The sequence below is a fragment of the Bos indicus x Bos taurus genome, chromosome 28, assembly GCF_003369695.1.
Source record: "Bos indicus x Bos taurus breed Angus x Brahman F1 hybrid chromosome 28, Bos_hybrid_MaternalHap_v2.0, whole genome shotgun sequence".
NCBI classification, from domain to species: domain Eukaryota; kingdom Metazoa; phylum Chordata; class Mammalia; order Artiodactyla; family Bovidae; genus Bos; species Bos indicus x Bos taurus.
This window is the reverse complement of record NC_040103.1, coordinates 2,160,085-2,186,412: the sequence shown is the minus strand read 5'-3', so window position 1 is coordinate 2,186,412 and position 26,328 is coordinate 2,160,085. Positions and strand designations below refer to the sequence as shown.

The 26,328-nt window shown below is 48.4% G+C and overlaps 1 protein-coding gene across 1 annotated transcript in view; it reads right to left on the bottom strand.

Annotated features, from left to right (window-relative positions):
- Positions 1–26,328, bottom strand: part of GALNT2 (polypeptide N-acetylgalactosaminyltransferase 2) — a 185,767-nt gene that overhangs the window by 88,813 nt on the left and 70,626 nt on the right. The window contains exon 2 of the mRNA XM_027531034.1: positions 861–954. Within this exon, the coding sequence (XP_027386835.1) occupies positions 861–954 (94 nt within the window). The remainder of the gene's footprint in view (positions 1–860; positions 955–26,328) is intronic.

Here is a 26,328-nt window from a genome sequence, read left to right as displayed (position 1 = left end):
AGGCAGAGCAGAGAGGATTGTTAGGGCAGTGAAACTAGTCTATATGATCCTGTAGTGCTGCATGCATGGCACTGAATATAGAACACCATGCTGCTGCTGCTGCTGCTAAGTCGCTTCAGTCGTGTCTGACTCTGTGCGACCCCATAGACGGCAGCCCACCAGGCTCCCCCGTCCCTGGGATTCTCCAGGCAAGAACACTGGAGTCGGTTGCCATTTCCTTCTCCAATGCATGAAAGTGAAAAGGCAAAGTGAAGTCGCTCAGTCGTGTCTGACTCTTAGCGAGCCCATGGACTGCACCCTACCAGGCTCCTCCGTCCATGGGATTTTCCAGGCAAGAGTACTGGAAGTCCTAAAATAAACTACGGACTTTGGGTGATTCTGATGTATCAGTGTTGGTTCACTGATTTTAACAAATGTCCCATTGTCGGGGGGGCGGTGCTGATAGTGGGAGTGCCTGTGTATGGGGGCGAGGAGTATATGGAAACGTCTGTACACTCTGCTCAGTTTTGCTGAGAACCTAAAACTGCTCTAAAAAAATAAAGTTTGTTTAAAAATAATCAGTGAACTGATACATACCATCGTTTATTTTTTTTAATTCTATTTTTTTCTTTTAAGAAATTTTGGTCACCTCCCAGTAAAGTCATTTCACAAGGCACTTGGGGCTTGAAGGAAGGCAGGAGAGTGCTGCTCTAGGGTAGTGTCTCCACTGCCTTGCGAAATCCATTCTCTACCCGACAGGAGACTTGCTCCAAATGCCACCACATCCAGCTCATTCACTAGGGGCAAGACAGGTCCGCACCCCACCCCCCAGCCCCGACCAGCAGCCCAGGCTGGCCTGGCCCTGGAGGCAGCTGCAGTACCTGGAGGGAGGGTCTCCATGCTGTGTGCCTTCTCATCCCCGTTGCTGTGATGAAGGTCTTTCTTTTTAATTGGGTCAATGTCATTCCAGTCCTCCTGGGAGAGAAAAGATACCAAATGAGTTGACAGGTTCCTGGAGCACACTTCCATTCATCAGGTCAATAAACAGTGAATCTTTCTAGGCAAGTGGACGGTGGGGACACAGCAAGGTGACATCTCCCATCTACAGGATCGCACCCCAGACCTGCTCAGTGGTGGAGACCCAAGGACAGAAGTGTGGGACCTGCTTTTCTTTCTCCATTTGCTATGTATAACACTTATGTATTGAAAGAAATACTCTGGAGACTTCGGGAGGGTGGAGAAGGGAGACAGGGAAACTAGATTAAATAAGAGAATTCAATAGTGGCTAAATCAAAGCCATTAAAATCAGGGTAGCTCTCAGGATGCTTTCTACAGCTTAAGGGTACCATAGGATCAGAGTCTCCCTTGGGCAACTGAACCAGGCTCAGAGGTTATTAAATGATTTCTGTAATTCTACTGAATAATAGTGGAGGGAGGGGAAAGGATGGCCGAGCTTTCCTTTTGGCTAATAGGGCTACAAATTAAGGGCTTAATGTAAAACCAGATGATAGAAGCTCTAGCAGAATTTATTCAACTCATCTGTGCAAACAATTTACTCTAATCTATCAATATTAATCAAGCTAAATAACAACCTCATGACCACAGAGCTAAATTTATTTTTCAACCACTTGGGACCTGATTTCTGTGAATACCATAAGGTTTCTGTATACATCCCCAAATCAGCAATACCCCATGGCTCGTAATCCTCCCACACAGACAGACATCTGTGGGCCAAGCCATCATCAACTGGCCATTTCCCAAGCAGATGCTATGAGGATGCCGTCTCCCTCAGGGGAAACCCAGCCTGTCTTGCTTGGATTTGTTCAGCCAGCATTCCTCCAGCCAGCGAGGACTGTGTGACCGCTAGACACATTTTGGCTCTAAACAATGTAAAGTGAGATCTGCAGAAAGAGTAATTCTCAGGGGCTGGGCCAAATCAGACATGTTTCCCTAAATGCAACTGGCTCTGCCAGTAAGCTGCATTTTTACTCAAAAGGTAGAATAGAGTAATTGAGCCTAAGCCTCCTCCTCTAGAGGCCAGCTTGTCCTTCAGTTGCTTTTGAGGTTTAATGAAGCTGGTTTATCCCAGCAAAGGAGGGATCGTGGGGGAGGAACGTACCATCCACTTATCACAAGGCCTTCTCAGGCCTCCAAGTGCTATGACTTTTGAAGATCCTAGCTTCCCTTGTGGCTCAGCTGGTAAAGAATCTGCCCGCAATGAGGGAAACCTGGGTTCGATCCCTGGGTTGGGAAGATCTCTTGGAGAAGGGAAAGGCTAACCACTCCAGTATTCTGGCCTGGGGAGTTCCAAAGACTGTATAGTCCGTGGGGTCTCAAAGAGTCGGACACGACTGAGTGACTTTCACTTCACTTCACTTCAGCCCACTCTGTAACAAATGAATTAAAATGCATCTGGACCCCGTCTGAGCTTCCCAGGTGGCGCTAGTGGTAAAGAACGCGCCTGCCAACGCAGGAGACCTAAGAGACTAAGAGACGAGACGGAGGATTGATCCTTAGGTCAGGAAAATCCCCCGGAGGAGGGCATGGCAATCCACTCTAGTATTCTTGCCTGGGGAATCCCATGTGACAGAGGAGCCTGGCAGGCTACAGTCCATAGGGCTGCAAAGAGTTGGACACGACTGAAGCAATTTAGCATGCACAGCATGTACTCCATTTAAATACTTTTTGCTGCAAAAAAAATTTTGAAGGATATTTATATTTTGACTTTTGAGATTACTTGGTTATAAATAAACTTTCAATTTACTATTGGCAAAGATTTCAAGACAATCTTGGCAACTGCCAGGGAGAGAGAGAATCTGACCTCTCTCTGCCTTCACAATATAGAGACATGTGAATACCAAATCCAGCAAGTAATGAAGCTACCAGAATCATACTGTGTAGACTTTTAATTAATTAAGCTTTATTAATTTTTGTTTTGTAGCTTGCTGGTAGCATTTTGTGGCTAATAACTTTTTCCACAGGCATCTGGCCTACTACACACACTGGCTAACCACTCACACCATTTAACCTTGCACTTGAATAAAATCAAACGTAAACAACAACAACAACTGAATTGCTGCTGGCGGGGCCCCCATGCTGTGATGTTCACCAAACCAACATCTGTAAGTCAACCATCGATGTTTTCTTAGAAAATAAACGTCATCTTCACACTGACGAGATTGACTAGTCCGTATGTAAAACTCCCTGACCTGTATCTACTCTTCCCCGCTTCATCCCAGCCAGGTGGCAACGAACCAAGCCCGCCGAAGAACTGAGGCCAAAGATGAAGGCCGACTATATAATGAGGGCACCGCAAATCCCAGCAGGTGACGGGATGCTGAGCACCACGGATGAGCACCTACGCGCCAGGCACTGCACGAGGATACTTTGTCATCCTGGCAACAAGTCTGCCGTTTCATTAGTCCTATCCAACAACAGGGCACAGAAGATTAGAGAGGTTAAGCACACTGTCCAGGTTACACAGCGGGCAAGCAGCTCAAGTCGCCCCTTCAGAAAGCGGGAGGGGATGGCCGGCCAGGGCCCAGTTGGAACCAAGTTACAAGAGCCCGATTCTCACAGTATCACAAAAATCCAAGAATACGTTTCTAGGGAGTCATCCACAAAGGACTGTTCGGTCCTGCTGCTGCTGCTGCTGCTAAGTCACTTCAGTCGTGTCCGACTCTGTGCGACCCCATAGACGGCGGCCCACCAGGCTCCCCCGTCCCTGGGATTCTCCAGGCAAGAACACTGGAGTGGGTTGCCATTTCCTTCTCCAGTGCATGAAAGTGAGAAGTGAAAGTGAAGTCGCTTAGTCATGACCAACTCTTCGCAACCCCATGAACTGCAGCCCACCAGGCTCCTCCGTCCATGGGATTTTCCAGGTAAGAGTACTGGAGTGGGGTGCCATCGCCTTCTCTGGTTTAGTCCTGCACTCAAAGTCAAAAAGTACAAATCACCACATTGACTACCTGCTCCTAGAGGAGGGTAGGGAGGGGGAGGAGGGGACAGAGAGGAGGGAGAGGGGAAGGGAAGAGGAGCACTTTGGCCGCTGACACTCACAGGGCACTTGCTGGGGGCTGAAGCCCATCCTAGACCCTGCCCACGTGTCCATCCTCAGTCTCAGTCTACTGATGAGAAAGAAGGCTGAGGCACCAATCATGGAGTCAGAGCACACTGCAAGGCTGGAGTCTAGCCCAGAGCTCAGTCTCAAACCTCCCCGTGCCCCACCCTTAGAGAAGACAGCTCCCCTCTACCACCACAACAGTCAAAACTAGAGAAAAACAGTGCATTTCCTATTCCCCTCAGGACATGACAGGGCACTGAAAATTCCTCTCGGTCGGGCTGGCCCATCAGAGCCACTGGCTGCGATGACGCCCACACGACCGTCTACCGCAGGGCTACCCATTCACGGCCTGTCGCCACCCCGTGTTGTTGCTGGACATTTGGGAAGGGCTGAGGGCACCCCACTCCAGTACTCTTGCCTGGAGAATCCCACGGACAGAGAAGCCTGGTGGCCTACAGTCTATGGGCTCGCAGAGAGTTGGACACGACTGAAGCGACTTAGCGCACACAGCACGAGGGTGCAGGGACACCCACCCTGGGCCATCATGACCCGTGCCTGGGGCCGCTGCCCCTCAGCAGAGTCCAGACCAGACCCCACAAGAAAAACGAGGAAACAGAATGACAGGGAGGAGATTTGAGACTTATGTTGTGGAAATGTCACTCTGGCTGTGGTGAGGGAGGAACTGGAGGGGGTGGGAGACGGGCCCGGAGGCCAGAAGGTGAGGCGGCTGGGGTGGGGGCACTGCTGGGGGGCCGCAGGTGGGAGGGAAGTGGCACGGGGGACAGTCATCCACAAGACACGTGGGGAAGTCATTAGGGCAGGGCAGGGGTGGCACTAGGAAGGAAGAGGAGGCTGTCCTGGAGATGCTGGGTTACCCCAAGACACCACAAGCAGGAAACAAGATGGGAGGAAGGCGACCAGAGTGAGGACACAGTCCAGGGTGGCAGGAGAGGCTGGCATGCCAGGGACAGGCCAAGACACATGGCGTGCTGAGATGAGGCCTGGCCTGCGAGCCAGAGCCCCGGGTTCTGGCCACGGTTTTGCTTTGCTGCTGGTGGGGTCTGAGTAAGAAGCCTGCCTCCTCGAAGATGGGGATGTGGGGCTAAGGCACTGGAGGGCCCCTGGGAGTCCCAGGGAACAGACCCAGGTATGAGCACTTGATCACATGTCCTGCCTATAATCCACTAAGGGTCAATACCTAAAAGCAACACAGGCCCTTTCAAGGCAAAGGATGGAGGTGGTCTCCGGCACATTTCATTGTACCCATAGCACCCAGCATGGTGGTGGTCTTAGGGTAACTGCTCAATAATAAATGCAATCGAAAAAAACCCTCACTCTATTTACTCAGATTAATTTTACTGGCTTTGCTCACTTTCCAGAGGAAACCTTTCATTACAACCATCCCCCTCATACGTTTACACATATTGTAAGACATACACACATCAGTGGAGGCTCTATTTAAAAACAGAAACGCACTGAATATAATCAGAGTGGCTCCTTCACCCAGGATCTGCTGGTATCCAGGATGTGTCACCGGTGATCTGTTTTCTGTGTTAAGAGAAAATGACGCACGGACAGACAGATCCTCTTTGCAGTGACAAGCATAAACTGCTCAGGTTAGTGGAGTAATGATGTGGTTTGATGCTGGCTGGGTCAACAGTTGCAGAGAATCCAAAGCCTGTGATCCGACCCATAAGTCTGCTTTTATTTCCCAGGATGCAGCTTCATCTCTACTGTGCTCCTCCTGCCTGAAGAGGGATGCTGACATTGACTATGTAATGACTCATCCACACATGGAAGATGCTGCAGATACATGCACACCAGGCGAGCTTGGTGGTTCTAAATGAAAGCGACATTCTGTCAGGAAATGTGACCCAAGGACCAGGATTCTCTGCTGACCCGACTGAGGGGATGCCACTGGCCCCGCATGACTTCATCGTTTGGATGCAGCCTTGGATACACTCACATGCAACCCCAGAAAGATGCAGAAAGCATTGACCAGGGCACTGAGACTCTCTCCCTTTTCAGATGGCATTTGGCCAGATACTGCATACACTAACTCCTGCCCTCCTCACTGACTTACCTGGCAGGTAGTTATTACTATTAGATACTTGAATTTGGTTAGTTTTCAGTCCAAAAGCTCAAGGTATGCATTACCTTGAGAAGCAGTCTATTGCCTGAAACACAAGTGGAATTAAATCAGGCCAGGAGTGAGATCAAATGAAAATAAACAACTGAAAAATGTCTATTTATCTACCATAATTAAAGAGTATGGCAGCCAAAATCCATCCTATTTCTAAGTAGATAAAGGAGCAATGACTTTTAACAAAATGACATTAGTTTCAGAAACAGTAAATCCAATAGGTTGGTTTGTTGAATAGTTATGAAAATTAAGGATAAATAGGCTTAGCTATTAAAATAACTTTCTGCACTTTATTTCCAATGTGATCTGTCTCTGTTTCAAAATAAGAGGAAATAAATAAAACGTGGGCTTGGTGTTTGCCTGAGACAAAGTGTCAGTCTTGGTGGTGGGGGGCTGGGCCAAGGGGGAGCAGGGACGGGGGCTTGGACAGAGGTGGGAAGCAACCGTCGGTGTCGGGGCACAGCCAGAGTCAGGCGACCCCTGAGGCTCAGCAGACAGCCATCACCTTGCTAAGGGCCCTAGGCCAGCCCTCATGTCCCAGGTGAGGGGACAGCCAGAAGGGTGGGGTGACTTCTTGTTGTTTCCAGCCACTGCCAAACAGATCCCCTCAAAACTTAGTAACTTAGGAAAAAAACACTTAATACCTCACACACCGTCAGAAGGCCAAGGATCTGTCTGCTTCTGGCCCACAGTCTCTAACGAACCAACACGGCAGCCGGGGCTGTGGCCATCTGAAGGTCAGACGGGGCCCAGCGCTGCATCCAGGGAGCGAGCTGGGCGGGGAGAGGGGCGGGACAGGGGACCCCGGCCCAGACCGGGAACTCACAGCTCCTGGTCGTCCAGGAGAGGTGAGTCAGCAGTTCAATCTGCACTCCAGAGGGGGGCCCAGACCCCTTCTGAGCAGAGGCAGGCACAGACGAGGCCACTTCCCACGGACGACAGAACACTGCAGCACCACAGCGGCCACGCGCACGTGCAAGGCTGTGCCGCGAACTGTCACTCCACCGCACGCTGACCTCTTCACCACCACCCAACACACAGACTATTCCCCCATGGTAACATGTGTGAATTATGAACCGCCACCAAAACAAACACGCCTATACATACAAGACCAGATAACAAAGAATAAACGTATATGGCTAAACCATCAAAGGCTGCCTTCGTAAAGTTTAAATGCCTAATGCAATATTTGTTACAAAGGTAAAAGTATCACTGGGGAGGAAAAAGAGAAAATAAACAGGTTGTTTTCACTCCCTCCTTACTGAAATACATTTTGTCACCATTAAATTCCTTCAGCTGACTAGACCGTATGCTCAGAGGCAGATCAAGTTACCAAAAATACCACCTGAAGGACTTCTTGAACCTTTTCTCATCAAATGTCTACTTTTCACTGTTATTTAATGACTGTTCAGTAATTGCCACTACCAGGAACACCATTCTAGTTTGGGGGGAAAAAAAGCTAGGTTACCAGATGTGTTAAAAAGATGTTCTATTTCCACAGCCCATTTCTTTCTTTCTTTTTTTTTAAATTTTATTTTTAAACTTTACAATATTGTATTGGTTTTGCCAAATATTGAAATGAATCTGCCACAGGTATACATGTGTTTCCCATCCTGAACCCTCCTCCCTCCTCCCTCCCCATACCATCCCTCTGGGTTGTCCCAGTGCACCAGCCCCAAGCATCCAGTATCCTGCATCGAACCTGGACTGGTGACTCATTTCATACATGATATTATACATGTTTCAATGTCATTCTCCCAAATCCTCCCACCCTCTCCCTCTCCCACAGAGTCCAAAAGACTGTTCTATACATCAGTGTCTCTTTTGCTGTCTCGTATACAGGGTTATTGTTACCATCTTTCTAAATTCCATATATATGTGTTAGTATACTGTATTGGTGTTTTTCTTTCTGGCTTACTTCACTCTGTATAATAGGCTCCAGTTTCATCCACCTCTTTAGAACTGATTCAAATATATTCTTTTTAATGGCTGAGTAATACTCCATTGTGTATATGTACCACGGCTTTCTTATCCATTCATCTGCTGATGGACATCTAGATTGCTTCCATGTCCTGGCTATTATAGACAGTGCTGCGATGAACATTGGGGTACACGTGTCTCTTTCCCTTCTGGTTTCCTCAGTGTGTATGCCCAGCAGTGGGATTGCTGGATCATAAGGCAGTTCTATTTCCAGTTTTTTAAGGAATCTCCACACTGTTCTCCATAGTGGCTGTACTAGTTTGCATTCCCACCAACAGTGTAAGAGGGTTCCCTTTTCTCCACACCCTCTCCAGCATTTATTGCTTGTAGACTTTTGGATCACAGCCATTCTGACTGGCGTGAAATGGTACCTCATAGTGGTTTTGATTTGCATTTCTCTGATAATGAGTGATGTTGAGCATCTTTTCATGTGTTTGTTAGCCATCTGTATGTCTTCTTTGGAGAAATGTCTGTTTAGTTCTTTGGCCCATTTTTTGATTGGGTCATTTATTTTTCTGGAGTTGAGCTGTAGGAGTTGCTTGTATATTTCTGAGATTAGTTGTTTGTCAGTTGCTTCATTTGCTATTATTTTCTCCCATTCTGAAGGCTGTCTTTTCACCTTGCTAATAGTTTCCTTTTTTGTGCAGAAGCTTTTAAGTTTAATTAGGTCCCATTTGTTTATTTTTGCTTTTATTTCCAATATTCTGGGAGGTGGGTCATAGAGGATCCTGCTGTGATGTATGTTGGAGAGTGTTTTGCCTATGTTCTCCTCTAGGAGTTTTATAGTTTCTGGTCTTACGTTGAGACCTTTAATCCATTTTGAGTTTATTTTTGTGTATGGTGTTAGAAAGTGTTCTAGTTTCATTCTTTTACAAGTGGTTGACCAGTTTTCCCAGCACCACTTGTTAAAGAGATTGTCTTTAATCCATTGTATATTCTTGCCTCCTTTGTCAAAGATAAGGTGTCCATAAGTGTGTGGGTTTATCTCTGGGCTTTCTATTTTGTTCCATTGATCTATATTTCTGTCTTTGTGCCAGTACCATACTGTCTTGATGACTGTGGCTTTGTAGTAGAGCCTCAAGTCAGGCAGGTTGATTCCTCCAGTTCCATTCTTCTTTCTCAAGAAAGCTTTCACAGCCCATTTCTTAAGAGCACACTGCCAAGCTAAGAACAGAAAACTGCTAAGCAGTTTGCTTGAAAGCAAATTTTAAAGAGTGGATGCAGTTTTCTGTTGAAGACCTAGATCCCTACCCCCAGAACTCTCCCTCCAAAGTGATCACAGCATAACTGCAGAGTCCTTTAACTCTTCAGGTGGTGGCCCACCAGGTGGTGCAGGGAGCAGCCAGGCCTTCTCACCAGAGGATGAGGAAGCCGCTGATACAAGGAAATGTATCTATACCTTCTACCTCAGACCCAACATGCAACATGGAAACACCTCTATCCAAGCCCCTGAAAGGACATAACTGGCAGGGCCCCCGCGAATTGTTACATCATTTAAACTCTGAGTCCATGTTCACTGACAACATTTAACCTCCTTCTCCCACTATGAAGACCCAGTCTTTACTCCTCTTTTAATTATCCTACTCCAACCACTAAACTTCCTCCTTTCTGCCCATAATGAGCTCATTCTTGGACTTGGCAAAATATATTCATATGTTATTCATACGTTATCTCGTATGTTATACTCCCAAACCTGTGGTTGATGTTTAGTCTCTAAGTCATGTCTGACTCTTTTGCGACCCCACGAACTATATAGCCCACCAGCCTCCTCTATCTCATGGGATTTCCCAGGCAAGAACACTGGAGTGGGTTGCCATTTCCTCCTCCAGGGAAATCTTCCTGACCCAGGGATTGAACCCTCGTTTCCTGCATTGGCAGGTGAATTCTTTACCACTGAGCCACCAGGGAACCCCCCTTAAACATGTAACTTCAGCTTAATCATGAGAAAAACATCAGACAAACCCCAAATGAGGGATAGTCTACAAAATCTCTGACCAGGCCTCCTCAGAACTATCAAAGTCATCAAAACAAGGAAGGCAGGAAACCATTACAGCCCAGAAGAGCCTAAGGAGATACAATGACTAAGTGAAATTGGTACCCGGACAGGCTGTTGGAAGAGAAAGAGGACATTAAGGAGAAACTCAGGAAATCTGAGTAAAGTAGTTAATAACAACATTATCAATACTGGTTCTTTAATAATAAGGGAAACTGGTTATAGTTGGCATGGGAATTCTGTACTATGTTCCCATTTTTTCTGTAAATCTAAAATTGCTCTAAAAGTGTGCACATAGATCTTACACCTACATAAAAGGAAAATAATCACATTAAACACTCCTGTATTTATCAGTCATGTATTTCTAGGGTATCTGTCCATTTTAAATGGCTATGTTAAGCCCTCTCCACATCCTTCAGGGAACTAAGGTGTGAGTCAGCATTTCCTGATTTTAAAGCCAATTTTGTAACAAGACACACACCTAGGAGCAATCTATTTCACACCACAATCCTCTTCCAAAGCAATCACTCCCCTCCCCCGACCAAAGCACCAGGTGGCCCAGGGCAGAGGAAGCACAAGTAGGACTATTAACATTCCTTATTCCTCGAAGGAGTTTATGATGCAGGACAGCTCCTGGGCCAGGTCCTAAACATCCACGGAGTGGATGATGGAGCAGAGCCTACAGGTGAGCTGAGTGCCTGCCATTTACGGCCTCATTCTCTATCACGTGGGCTGAGCCCACCTCTTTCTTCTGTAAGCAGAGAGACAAACGGCTTCTCCTGTTAGGAGTCTGCACACAGCCCCTTCTTAACTGCTGCTTCTCTTCCTGTTCTTAACATTAGCTGAAGCAGAAAACTTGACTCAAAAATGTCTTTTTACAAAAAAAAAAAAAAAACAATGAGTTTTAAAAAGATTTCCCCCCATGACTTATGTATAAGTCAAATTTTTTTTAATGTTAAAAATAATTCCCAACAGATGAGGAAAAAAGTGGCAGGAGAGAAGTTACAGAAGCAACTGCCCGGCCAGCACCGAGCGGCACTGCAGTGAGGAGCAGGGACACCCTCACAGGCCTCAGATCACTGCGCGCTCCCCTCCACCTCCAGGAGCCACACCATGCCACCACCCTTCTGTATGCTCACCTCCCCCAGCGCGGCACCCAACCTCAGGGTCAATGCTCTAGAGGCAAAGGGGCTTCCCCACTTGCTTGGGCTCCCAGCTGGATGAGGGCGCATAGAACTGGCTGCAATACCACCTTGTAACCAGTAGGTGTCACCAGCCCGCACTTCATCCCCACCACTGGTCCTCACCCCAGGGGTCCCGGTCCGCTCAGTTCCAGGGAACCACCTGAGTCAGAACTGGCTCCAGGGAGGGATGACGGAGACCCTCCATGGACTCCAAATCTCGGGTCTGTTTTGAAGAGCGTCTGCAGGGGAAAATGTTATGTGAAGGACTCCAAAGGAACCCAGGGTTAGAAACTTAAATGGAAATTTTGTAATTAATTTTTCCCCCTTCTATAATCACAAATCATCGCGGAGTCAGAAATTCCTGGCAGTGAGCATGCGGGCACCGACTCTCTGGGTATCATTCATGGACGACCCCCACAGGAACACGCAAATGCCCGCCAAGGTGGATACGGGGACTTGGGGGAGAGTCCTAGTTCAAGGACAATGTGGATGCTGACCCACTTCTCTTCTGTGATAATGAGAGTCAGAAACCTAGATGTGGGGAAAAAGGCAAGTGTGGGACAGTCAGGGGAGGGAAGGGAGCCTTCCCAGAGCTGCCCTGGGAGAGGAGAGGGAGGGGCGCCCAACACACGCCCATGGCCAGGCCAGGGCCAGCAACCTGAAGGCGGGAGGAGTAGGTGTTTGAAGAATATTTGAAAATTCATATAGAGGTCGGCAGGTAAAATGAAGGTGACCACATGGATTTTTAAAAAAATAAAACTAGTGGATGTGGCTAGAGGACCAGAAATACCATGTAGGATGCACATCTCAAAAGATGTATGTCAAATGCAACCAAGAAATAAACTCGTGAGCATCTCAGTGAGATGTGGGGAGACACTTGCTAAAGTTTCTAGCAAATGAGCAACAGTAAATGGTAACTGTATAGCATTTTTATTAATTTAAAATTTACATGTTCTCATTAACCTTCTCTTGATTTATAGTTCAATGGCTAACTGCCATGTGAGTATCACCCAAAGAGTTGGACACGACTGAGCGACTGAACTGATTACCCAAAAACTCCAGAAGGGTTGTGTCCTGTATCTATTTTTCTCAAAAGGTCTTTATTCATTTCAAATTCCTCTTTCAGAATGAATTTGTGCCAACAGCACACTCATGCCCCGTTAGCCCACTTCACAGACAAGTGACCCCTGGGAAAGGGGGTTCATGTGGTACTCTGGAGTCTGGATTCCATTTGAACCCGTTGTAAAATGTTGGTTTTGCCACAGCTCCAAGTTTTTTTCTACAAGAAGATTGAGACCACATTACAGAATCCAGATGGAGCACCCCTAATGTGAACAAGCTGTGGCAGGACTCTGCACAGAGAGACCCACCCCCAAGAGAAGCAGGGAAGCCAGCCTACTGGGCAGCTTCCAGGGGTGCTTGCTGTGTGCCTCTCCCGCTTATGTTCTGCATGGGGCAAGGTGCACAGCCCCTGCCAGGGACAGAGAGCTGGATTCTTTATCTCTGGCACACTTGTTTACACGTCCATTCTCTGCCTGGGATGTCTTCCGCAAGATTCCAGTATGTGTTATTACAACATGGGCTACAAATGTCTCACTATCTTATTTAAAAGGAAAAGGATTGGGTGTAAATTAGTTGAACTTGACTGGAAAGTAATTTGGCGCCATACATCAAGACAGGTTCTGGAAAGACACAGAACCGTTAAGCTGAGAAATCTCATTTCTGTGAATTTATACTCATGAACTAACCCAAAATAAGAACAAATTTTATACATGCATGTTACAGCATTGTTCATAAAAGAAAAAAAGAAGAAACTTAAAATATTCACTGACAGGTTGGTTAAATTATGTCACAGCCCTTCAGAAGAATATTAGGCAACCATTAAGAATTATAAAGACCACCCAGTTATATGCAAAATGCATATAATACATTAAATGAAAACGCAGGAGACAAAATTTTACATATACAATGAAACAAACTATAAAAAAAAGTATCCATATAGATAAGCCTGGAATGAAATGCACTGAAAGAAACATGGTTGTGTTGAGAGTGGAGAATGATGAGTGTTGTCTCCATGTCTTAAACTTTCTGTCATATTATTAAATTACTTTCATGAATAATAAATTTTAATACAGGCATGTTTAGGTTGGAACTTGAAACCTACCCAATATTTCATATCAATAACGCATCAGGCCCACACCTGGCCTGAGGCCACAAAAGCTGCCCAAAATAGCACAGGAGCTGCTTCCAGAAACAGGTGTGCGCCTGGCCCTGCGTTCACGGTGTGTGGCTGAGGCACTACTCCAGAGCCCACGCAGGCCGCCCCTGCCCTGGAGTTGCGGAGGACGGAGAGGGCGTGCTGGCCTGGGCAGGGCTCGGCGCTGCCAGACTCTGCTCCTGCAGGCCTGCTGAGGGCCCAGCTCCTCGGGGTCCAGCCCTTTCCCTCTGAGTGTTTTTTCCCAAGAAACTGGTCAACAAAAGGCTGAACTGATCCTGTGTGCTTGCAGCCACAGCTGGCACTCATCTGTCACACAAAGGGGTAGCTGGACCTTCTCGTGAGTTCCCTGGCAACTACATGCAGAGACCACAGCCCATTGTTCTTCCAGGCCCGTCAGTGACTGTCCTGACAGAGGACACGGGGGTGGGAATCACAATGACAGCGACGCCGCCCCCACAGAGCTGACGCTCACTGAGAGATCCCAGTTCACGGGTCCTAGGGCAGCCGTGTGCATGTGTCCCAGCCACTCTTCACACGCCCTTGAGGAGCAGAGTTAACGTCCACGGTGAAAAGCAAGAACACCTGAGAACCAAAGAGACTGAATCAAGAGCATGGAGCCAACGGGTAGTGAAGGCACGAGAGTTCACACTCTGTCCACAAGGCCAGGCCAGCCCTGGGTGGTCTGACCATCCCCTGCCCTTCGGGGGCAGGCCTGGTTCAGCGGCCTGACTGACTGGCCTGGCCTGAGACGGGATCCACAATAACTCAGGGCAACCCACCCTTGTCTTCCCTTATTCAACTTCAAAAAAATTATCATTTTAAACTAATTTTTTTTTCCAAGGCTGCTTTTCGTGCCCACACATTTTATCTTGCTTAATTATAAGGAGAAAGATGGCATGAAGGTGATTTGCTGCATGGAACTCAGGCTTCACAGGCAAATTCAGATTCCTGCTCTGGAGTTCATTCAGTAGGAATCACGACTGCTACCCACGGGGACACTGCAGGAATGAAGGGAGACACGTGCAGTAGACGCTAAAGCCTGACATACTATAGGCTCTCAATACGAGAGCCCCCATTCCACATCACAGGCCTAGACCAACAAGGCACTTCATTTTACAGCAGAGAAAAGTGAAGCACACACACACGGAAGTTATCCAAGATCCCACAGTTAAAAAAGTCATGAGACTTCTATCCATTGCAGACCCATAGAGTCTATAGAATTCAAGAATCACCACCAGGATATGCCAACTGCATGGAATTTGTTTAAGCAGTGCTTGCCTCTCATCACTAATGTATGTTAAAGTCTGAGAATTTAACCACCTCTTCTGATATAGTTTCCAAAGAATAGCAAGAAGAGATAAGAAAGCCTTCTTCAGCGATCAGTGCAAAGAAACAGAGGAAAACAACAGAATGGGAAAGACTAGGGATCTCTTCAAGAAAATCAGAGATACCAAAGGAACATTTCATGCAAAGATGAGCTCGATAAAGGACAGAAATGGTATGGACCTAACAGAAGCAGAAGATATTAAGAAGAGATGGCAAGAATACACAGAAAAACTGTACAAAAAAGATCTTCATGACCCAGATAATCATGACGGTGTGATCACTGACCTAGAGCCAGACATCCTGGAATGTGAAGTCAAGTGGGCCTTAGAAAGCATCACTACGAACAAAGCTAGTGGAGGTGATGGAATTCCAGTTGAGCTATTCCAAATCCTGAAATATGATGCTGTGAAAGTGCTGCACTCAATATGCCAGCAAATTTGGAAAACTCAGCTGTGGCCACAGGACTGGAAAAGGTCAGTTTTCATTCCAATCCCAAAGAAAGGCAATGCCAAAGAATGCTCAAACTACCACACAATTGCACTCATCTCACAAGCTAGTAAAGTAATGCTCAAAATTCTCCAAGCCAGGCTTCAGCAATATGTGAACCGTGAACTTCCTGATGTTCAAGCTGGTTTTAGAAAAGGCAGAGGAACCAGAGATCAAATTGCCAACATCCGCTGGATCATGGAAAAAGCAAGAGAGTTCCAGAAAAACATCTATTTCTGCTTTATTGACTATGCCAAAGCCTTTGACTGTGTGGATCACATTAAACTGTGGAAAATTCTGAAAGAGATGGGAATACAAGACCACCTGATCTGCCTCTTGAGAAATTTGTATGCAGGTCAGGAAGCAACAGTTAGAACTGGACATGGAACAACACACTGGTTCCAAATAGGAAAAGGAGTACGTCAAGGCTGTATATTGTCACCCTGCTTATTTAACTTATATGCAGAGTACATCATGAGAAATGCTGGACTGGAAGAAACACAAGCTGGAATCAAGATTGCCGGGAGAAATATCAATAACCTCAGATATGCAGATGATACCACCCTTATGGCAGAAAGTGAAGAGGAACTAAAAAGCCTCTTGATGAAAGTAAAAGAGGAGAGTGAAAAAGTTGGCTTAAAGCTCAACATTCAGAAAACGAAGATCATGGCATCCGGTCCTACCACTTCATGGGAAATAGATGGGGAAACAGTGGAAACAGTGTCAGACTTTATTTTTCTGGGCTCCAAAATCACTATAGATAGTGACTGCAGCCATGAAATTAAAAGACGCTTACTCCTTGGAAGGAAAGTTATGACCAACCTAGACAGCATATTCAAAAGCAGAGACATTACTTTGCCAACAAAGGTTTGTCTAGTCAAGGCTATGGTTTTTCCTGTGGTCATGTATGGATGTGACAGTTGGACTGTGAAGAAAGCTGAGCACCGAAGAATTGATGCTTTTGAACTGTGGTGTTGGAGAAGACTCCTGAGAGTCCCTTGGACTGCAAGGAGATCCAACCAGTCCATTCTGAAGGAGATCAGCCCTGGGATTTCTTTGGAAGGAATGATGCTGAAGCTGAAACTCCAGTACTTTGGCCACCTCATGCGAAGAGTTGACTCACTGGAAAAGACTCTGATGCTGGGAGGGATTGAGGGCCGGAGGAGAAGGGGATGACAGAGGATGAGATGGCTGGATGGCATCACTGACTAGATGGACGTGAGTCTCAGTGAACTCTGGGAGTTGGTGCTAGACAGGGAGGCCTGGCGTGCTGCGATTCATGGGGTCACAAAGAGTTGGACATGACTGAGCGACTGATCTGATATAGTTATTTCTAATTAAGATTTTAATTTAATGTTGAGTTTCAAAGAGCCAGTTTATGTCTTAATTTACTCTCTACACCCCAAAGATTCACGTATCCATTGGCTTTGAAACTAGAAAAACTAGATTTAAATCCATGTTCCAGAACTTTACAAATTATCAATCTTTCTAATTCTCAGTTGCATATATCCAGAATGCTGGACGTTGAGAGGTTTAAAGAAGGTAAATGTGAAATACTTTGAATACAGTAGAGCTAACACCTTGAGGATGTTTTGCTGCTGCTTCTTCTACTGCTGCTAAGTCCCTTCAGTCGTGTCCGACTCTGTGGGACCCCACAGACAGCGGTCCACCAGGCTCCCCCATCCCTGGGATTCTCCAGGCAAGAACACTGGAGTGAGTTGCCATTTCCTTCTCCAATGCATGAAAGTGAAAAGTGAAAGTGAAGTCGCTCAGTCGTGTCTGAATCTTAGCGACCCCATGGACTGCAGCCCACCAGGCTCCTCCGTCCATGGGACAAGAGAACCGGAGTGGGGTGCCATTGCCTTCTCCAGTGAGGATGCGTTGGACCAGATGAATTAAGCGCCAGAAAGAACTCATTAGAAGTCAGTGGGCCTTACATGGGTGTGAAACACAGAAGAGTTTACTTGAAGCAGATCAAGCAGAACATGCGAACACACTCTGACTGATGTGCACAGAGGCCTAGGAAACAGCCCTATAATCCCAGATCCCGCCAGCAACACCCATGACTGGGGAGTGCCAGGGTTTGTTTTTAAAGAAATTCTGCTGGTGAGCATCTCCAAAAGTTTATACCTCGTATCTTTCAAAAGGGAGTGGGTGGCTTAAAATAAAAAATCTAAATAGGAACACCAAAGAAATGGAACATCAAGACTGAGGAAATGAGGAAGCACATTTGAATTCTTATCTTGAGCTTTCCAAAGACAAAAGTAAACAAAGTAACATAAAGAAGAATTATGACGTGATGAGAAGTTGTCAAAGGTGAGGAACCTGCCCAAGGTGAACAGGACACGATCAGGTAAGAGCCCTTTCAGATCAGAGACTCCTATCCCTCGTGAAGCCCTAAGTACCTTAACACAGACTGCATTTCTGGTGGCAAATCCTAAAATCTGTCATGAAAGGAATGGATTGGAGTCACGGGTGGCGGTAGATGAAAGTGTCTGCGTTTCTCTGCTGCTCCTCTCCAGGTGCTGGAGTGCGTGGCCCCAGGCCGCCTGGACCCCGGCCCTGGGACTCACTGTAGCTCACTGGGCGGCAGCAACTCAGAGTCCAAGATAGGCTCGTCGTCCTGTTCTCTGGCCGCCCCTCCGAACTCGTCCCTATGGCCCGCACGCATAAGGAAGCAGGCCCGGGTCCTGGAAAGCCCAGGCACCCCAGAAAGCAACCAGCAAGGCCTGGGGCAGGCAGGTGGGGCCAGCGTGGCCAGCCGGCAGCCCAGCTGTCACTTGACTGAATGAACACATACAACCCGCAGGGAGCCCAGTCGACCCGAGGGCTGCAGGAAGTGAGAAACCACCCGCTTCAGGGTGGTGGGCTCGGCAGCAGCCGATAAGGGAAACACGGATGCAGAACGGACCCCCACAAGACATGTCCAACAGCAGGTCCATGGCATCAGGAAGCTGCTGCTGCATGGCAGCTGCCCACAACACCTCGGGGTAAGACACACGAGGACAGTTCAGGCAAAGGGTTCCAAAGAAGCAAAACCAGTGTCAGCCACACAGCTGGAGCAATAGCCTGCATTGTGAATATTATATCCCCCTCAGAAAGTATAAAAGGATCTGAGGGAGCCTGTACAAAAAAAAAAAAAAAAAGAGAGAGAGATAAAAGTGAGAGACCTTTTGAGTCTTAGAAGCCATTCCTGATATATCCGATTTATTCATTTAACAGGTATTTGTTTGAATGTTTACTTTTAGGCCAGGTCCTTTCCCAGGAGGTAGAGATGAAGAGATAATTGTACACCATCAGGTCCCACCCTCAAGAGTGTTGTGCGGGGAGCGAGCTCCGCCTCTGGCAAAGGTCATGAGGAAGGAGGCTTGGCATACGCAAAGGCGGGATCAAGCCTCAGGAGTCTCCCTGGAAATTCTCGAGCAATCTACCCCCAAAACCAGAGTCTGCCTACTTTCTGCTTTGTGCTTTCACCTACACCTCTGACTTTACGGGGGGCTGTCCCCCACTACCTCTCTCTGAAAAAAGAGTTAGCTTACAGCTCCAGTTAATAATTCCTGGGTGTGACAGTGTTTAACCTACAAACTCCTTTGGAAGTCCTCTAGCCTGCCTGAATAGGTTTTTCCGGCCACATGTGATTGTTCAGAGCCTCCCAACTGTGAGAGGCAGGAGATGTTCTAAACTGTCTAAACACAGATTCTTTTGAGTAGTTAAAAGATTGATTAGAAATTGTATTGGTGAAGGGATTTTCACTTGTTGAGCCAATGTTTGCTGCTAAGTTTCCATATCCCTTACCTGCTGTGTCCCTGGCAGTGTATTGATTAATATAATTGGTGTAAGTAGTAGCTTTAATGTTTGTAACCTGGGACCCTTGAGTTAATTCTTTTTCTTGTTATAGCCCACCACACCTTTGCTCTGTAGGAATGCAACTTTATCTAATGCTTTTGGAGGGTGGCTCCTGACCAATCACCTTTAGAGAAAAATAAGTTTTCTGAAGAAAAGGTCTTAAAATGTTAACAGGCCTCTGGGCCAGAAGATGATGCAAATCACCTAAGCTTTTGCATACGATAAGTTTGCAGGAAGAAAGCCTGGTTTGCTGCAAGACTCTACCCCTTCCCCCATTATCCTCTATGCATAACTTAAGGTATAAAAACTACTTTGGAAAATAAAGTGCGGGCCTTGTTCACCGAAACTCGGTCTCATGTAAGAGAAAGAACGACAGTGTTGGACACATGCTGTGTGATCCCTGGCACGTCTGTGCCCTCCCTGGGGACAGTGGTTAATGGTCACTGCACAGAATCTCTGTGGGCTCCTGGTACAGTGTCTGACACATGCTACATGATCATTAACACTAGCACTGATACTAAGGTAGGTACCACCATTAGTATCAAGTACAATCAATACTAATGGTGTTATCACTGTGCTGTGGCTCAAAGATGGGCTGGAGAAGTCGCAGGAGGGAGGACACGGGGAGAGGGAGTGTGAGACAGGGCTGTTAGGGGAGGACTGTGGTCCTCCTGGGGAGACAGAGGGGAAGGTCTGAAGAGGGCACAGAGACTAGAACCCTGGCCCATGAACTAGACAGGGAGCAACTGGGTGGGACAGATCCTGGATTGAGAACACAGTCTCCTTGCCCACCTGCCCCCTCAAAACTCCCAGCATCATTTCAGGTCAAAAGACAAGGATGGTAAGCCCACCCACCAAGTCCTCCAGGCTGGGAGCACACTCTGGCAAGCAGGGCCAGGGCCCTGGGAAAGCTGGTGGGGCCCCAGGACTGCAGTTCCCCAGCAGGGTCTCAGTCCTGCAGGTCCCCAGTGAGAGAGGGATTGAGAACCAGCAGGCCCACCGTGGCTAGAGGCGGCAGTCTGGAGGAGGGGGGTGGGCTGTGTCCCTCTCCGCTGACCAGGGCTCAGCTGGCCCGTCCACGACAGACAGCCTTCCCCCTACCCAGGCCTCACCACAGGTCAGGGGGGCCGCCCACCCAGTCACAACCAAGAGGGTCTGGGCAACCTGGCACCCGGAGGCCAGATACACCCAAGGGTCCTTGAAGACTCCATGTGGGGTTCTGGGCGGCGTGCAGCCCTGGGGCCAAACTTGAGTGAAGAACCTTTCCCTCCCCACTGAGAAAAGTCGGGCACACCTGCTGCCCAACAAGACTAGTTTTCAGTGTCTTCTTCAGACCAGGGTGAAATGCAAAGCAGGGATCCAAATAAAGACTGGGAATTAGGTGAAATTCTCCAGCTGACCTCACATTGAGGGTTTTGAGACCCTTCTTAAACTGAAGGGAACACTGAACATTTTGAGAGAAAAGCAATCAAGGGACTTAGCATCATGGGCACATTTAAGGAAACTTATGTGACATCATGGGCTTCCCTGGTGGCTCAGCTGGTAAAGAATCTGCCTGAAGTGCTGGAGACCTGGGTTCGATCCCTGGGTTAGAAAGATCCCCTGGAGAAAGGAAAGGCTACCCTACCCCAGTATTCTGACTTGGAGAATTCCATGGACTACAGTTCATGTGATTGCAGAGTCAGACACAACTGAGCAACATTATGTGACACACGTTCCTGTGGAGGAAGGAAGAGAAAAGAAGGTTCCTGTGGTAAATAATAGAGCACATCCATAGTGACCAACTGCAGGGCAGACGGTGCGCTCCCAGGGCTGGGCCCCCGCAAACCAGAGGTGACCGACTGCGGGTCAGAAAGGGTGCTTCATGCGGAGCTCTATTTCAACTGTTCCTCCTCGGCTCTGCTAAAAGCAGTGTCGGAGCCTCACCAGATACAAAGGCTGCCCCTTCACCCACTTCAAACATCTGACGTCAGAGCAAACAAACCCCCGTCTGGCTGTGCAGTCGTGAACAGCTGGGGCTGGGATGCTGTTCAGAAAGACTCTGTCACCAGGGGCTCACAGCATGGTGCAGACATATGGACAAGCCCTCCAGACAGCATTTGCCCAACTAACTTGGAGGCTAATAGTCCAAGACCTTTACCTGGGAAGATGAAAGAAAACACAAGAGCTCCTGAGGAAGAGAAGCGAATGGGCACCACAAGTCTGTCCACTCGCAATCTGACGTGATGTTTGCAAAGGGAGGAGTGACAGGAACCTCTGCAGGAGGCCAGGCTGCCCGCCCATTGGGAGTTAAGGCTCTGCAGCCCCAGCTGACCACTTCTGCTCTTTGGTGTCTTTAAGGAAGGGAGCTTACATCAGCGACAGTGTCAAGCCTCCCTCCGGCTCCCTCCTACAAACACTGGGTTCAGGCCTTGTCCACGTGCTGGGGAAATGTGCTGACCCCAGGCTGGGCCTTATCCATCCTCTCACAACACAAAATGCTACCCTTATCCTGCCCGCCACTGCCCAGGCGGTCCCGAGGGCTCACCGTTTCCCAGCCCATCAGGCAGGCAACAACACTCCTTCAATGCCAATGCAGCTAGACCCCACCCCACACACTCACACTGGTCTCTTACCGAACCCTCAGCGCTCATTCAGGTCTGCTCCCTCAGGTTCCCATACACACCATGATCATTCTCACTTCCTTGGCTAGGCTCAAGATTTGTTTTTTTTTTTCATTTTTAAAGTAAGGTATAAAATAGATAACAATAAAATTCACTCCAGTCTACAGCTCTGAGTTCTGACAGTTGTTCATAGCCATGCAACCATCAACACAAGCAAGACACAGCAGCTCACCATCCAGAAAACTCCCCCATGCACCTTCACCCGCACTCCCAGGGAACCCTGATCTGTGTTCTGTTTGCAACGCTGCCTTTTCTAGAAGGTCATATAGACTGAAGCAGGCAGTATGTGACCTTTGACTCTGGCTTCCTCCTCTCACCTGACTGCCTGGGATCCACCGTGTGGACTGCTCCCTCGTGCAGGGGAGCCGTCCCCACTGCCAGCTGCCACATCCCACATACAGGCGCCTACGCCTAGGTCATCCACTGCCCAGAGGAGGGCCAGTGAAGGAGTTTCCAGTTTAGGGCAAATACAAATAAAAGGTTCTGAATTCTGGGAGCACAGAGATTTCCATTTCCCTCCGATAAATATCTAAGGGGTTACTGGGTGGCCTGGGAGCATGTCTAACTCTAAGAACTGCCAGCTGTCCTCCAAACCCTGTGCTGGTTTGCATTCCCACAGCAGGCGTGAGCTCTGGTCACTCTGCGTCCTCACCGTAGTGCTGTTACCATTTTGGGTTTTATTAAGTCATCCTAACAAGTGTTTGTGCCATAATGCCGTTTCCTTATCTGCTGTAAGTACGCTCAGTACACACTAGGCATCACGCTCAACGGCTCACACACTCAATTAAGGCTGACTTCAGCTCTTTCCCTGGAGAAGGAAATGGCAACCCACTCCAGTATTCTTGCCTGGAGAATCCCATGGACAGAGGAGCCTGGTGGGCTACAGTCCACGGGGTCGCAATGAGTCGGACACGACTGAACGACTTCACTCACTTCACTCACTCAGCTCTATACCATCAGTGCTTTCAAATGAGGACACTGAAGTGACCCTGATCCAGGGTCAAAAGACCACAAAATCCATGGCTTCCAATCAGATCTCTCCCACCGAGACTTTTCCTACCCCTTCATGGGGTCTCCACGTTCCTTCAGGCCCTGGGTCATACGTGACCTCCTGTGTAATAGTTTCTCCAAATCATAACATAATACAGCCCAGCCTGGCCTTTCTTGCATTTCATCAGTTCCTTAACTATTTTATAGATCTCTAGATAGAGAATCAAAGTATTCTCAAAATAGCTCATGCTTCTTATCTCCCAAGCAAGATGCTTCTTCTTGGGGCCAGAGCCTCTCTCTCTCCACCATTACCTTTTCACCTTGTGCGTTTCAGGCATGGACAGAAATGCATCAGAATATGTAGGTGTGTGGGAACCAGGGGCAAAGGTGTGCTCTAGAGAATGCCACCTACCTGCGCCCCAGGGCCCCACAACCTACAGGCTCATCTGCCCTGCCAGCTGAGCTGCAGAAAAGGCGGTCGGTTTGGGGTCAAGGTAAAGCCCTGCCCCACCCATGAGAAACCTCAGCAACTGATCCATGACAAATGGGAATACAATCTCCAGTGTCTAGGAAGCAGGGTAAAACACTCTTGGCAACACATGGAAAGAATCAAGAGTTTTAGCAACTAATGTTAAACTCAAAAGACACATAAGCCTCTTAGAGTTAACCAACCAATCACCATCCTCCCAGGGATGAGGAGACGTCCCAGGGTGACAGTGGAAAGCAAGGCTAAAGTCAGAACCAGTGCTGACCACACAGCTGACCTCAGCCTCGTCCCTGGAGATCTGGAAAGCAGCCCCACTGGGAGCCCCGTCGTGCGTGCAGTGACTCCTCCCGTGCTGGCCCCACAGCTCACTCCTCCCCCAGGATGCAGGGCACAGGGCTGCACTCCACATCCGCTCCTCTAGACTCTGCCTCTCACCTTCTCCAAGCCCAGCCCCACGCTGCCACATCTCCAAAGCAAAGCCTACTCACTGTTCCCATCAGCATTTGAGAGCAGGGACCCCAAACACATGCCCCACCCCACAACTGGAAGAAACAAAAGCCTCATCCTTTCTCTCCGTCATCACCCATGGAAGCCCTGTCTCCCTTACCTCCGCCCTCCCCTCTTGTGTCACAGGGGCCACCACGGGCTCTCCCATGGCCCTCTGGCCACCCCCACAGTCCACTGCTCCGCAGTCCTAACCAGTCTCAGTCGTTCCCTCTTCTCTCCAGCGCGCCACCAGGGAACCCGACCCTTTCAAGGAACACTCTCAGCCCTGCTTGGACCCTACAGCCAAATTTCCTCACAGAGACATCATTTCTCTGTAACCTTCGAGGCCTCCTCCTGACCAGCCCCATCTCTAATCTCTCTCCTCTGATCAGGCTGGGGGATTCCTCATCTTTGAGTTCCTTTATCTGACTGCTCACTTTATCTCACTGCTCACAGTGGGTTTATAACCACACTCTCTCAGGAACAGTCTTTAGATGCCATGTGCTGTGGCCCCCACAGCCTGGCTCTGAGTGTGTGTGTGTTGGGGTGCTGAGTCGAGAGTCCTATGCTGCCCACCCCCAGCCCCAGGATTGAGACCCTATTTGGTCACCAGCCCCTTCACCTATCCTAAGGCTTGGAGGGAAAGGACTAAATGATCTTTCCCAACATACCCCAACTCCTGACCTGTTTTTGAAGGTCACAGAATAAATTAAATTTTATTTTAGATTTCTGAGTTAGTGGCTGCCCTAAAGCTCCTGGTGGAGTTGTATCCAATTACTGGTCCACGGACAGCCTGGCCGGAGCACTGTTTGGGAGCCAGAGGTGAGCTGTGACAGGCACGGTGGCAGTGGCCGCTCTCCTGGAGGTCAGAGGCGGCAGGAGAGCCTGACTTCTCACCACAGCTCCCCCGAGCCTCAGACTGAGCCCTGGGGGCACTGCCCTCTGCTTCCTGCTCTGTACATGTGGTGACACTCTTAGGCAGAAACTCAGGGAGAAGGGGAAATGCTTCTGCTGAAAACCAAATGGAGGACAGCAGAGGCTGCACACCCAAGCTGAAGTAGGTACTCAGAACAGAGAGAGGCCCAGCCCTATCTGGGGGGCCCTGATGTGTGGGAAGCCAAGCCCCGAATCAAGGCCCTTCCTGGCAAGACCCTGCGAGGTCACAGCAAGTCTTTTAAGTACTAGTGTTGAAATACCGTAACTGCAAGGATCTTGGGCCGGCACGGCCAATGGGAAAACCTCCTATAAAGCTGATTTATGATAAACTGACAAACCCTACCTGATTGAGTTTGCTGGGGCTGCCATAACAACGCACCACAGACTGGGGGGCCTAAACACAGACATTCATTACCTCAATTCTGGAAGTCACAAGTGCAGAGTCAAGGTGCGGGCAGTGCCCTGCTCCCTACACAGACATTCGTTCTCTCAATTCTGGAAGTCACAAGTGCAGAGTCAAGGTGCGGGCAGTGCCCTGCTCCCTCTGAAGGCCAAGGAGAGGGCTGCTGCGGGCCTCACTCCCTGGCATGCCAATGGTCGTCTTCTTCTCCCTGCGTCTTCACGTGGTCTTCCCTCTGTGTTTCTGCATGTCCGCCTTTTATAAGGACACCAGTACTAATGGAGCAGGGTCCTCCCTAATGACCTCACTGTAACTTGATTATCTCTGTAAAGACCTCCCTACAAAAAAGTCACATTCTGAGGTCCTGGGGCTAGGACCCCATATCTTTGTTTTTGTGGGGGGACACATACTGTCTCTCAGACAGTTCACAGAAGCAGAGCATGTGAAAGAAGGGCTATTCCCCTCGCATTCAACCCTTGGCTTCACCACTGACCTGGGCCATTTGTTCAAGGACCATCTGACTCAAGACTGTTCCTTAAAAAGACAGGTGTCAAGGGCTCTGAAACTTCCGGGGAAGTGGGAGTGGCCAGTGTGTGCATGGGCTTGTGGTCTCTCTCTATTAAGGAAGTATCCCACCTGGAGGAAAACTTCATCACCTGCCTCTGTGACTTGGGCCCGTAGCTTAGTACCAAGCATGGGATGTGCAACTGCGTGATTTCTAATGGGAAGGAACAGTCAAAAACTTACAACATGCAAAATATACATTCTTATCGCACAAGAGGGATAAGTTCTGGGTAGCAGCTCAGCAGACACTCTGATTATGCAAGCTCTTTTCAGAAAGCTTCCAGCCTCCAAGAAGCTAATCTGACAGAGACTTATTATTCTCTCCAAATAATGGGTGAAAAAAGAAACCATTGCTGAGTCTTCATGAGACCGACCCCGAGGCAGACAGGCCTGCACAATCAATCTGCATAAAAGTTGGTGAGAGGGCTGGGCACCAGCACTTTGTATGAAAGTATCAATTCCACCAGCCCCTGATGAAGGGAAGTGAGGGAGTGATAGGAGGCCCCAGCTCTGCGACCCCCCTCGCTGCAGCTGGCCTGACAGGAGGGCTGGGCCCAGGACAAAGGCGGCAATCCATCTCACAG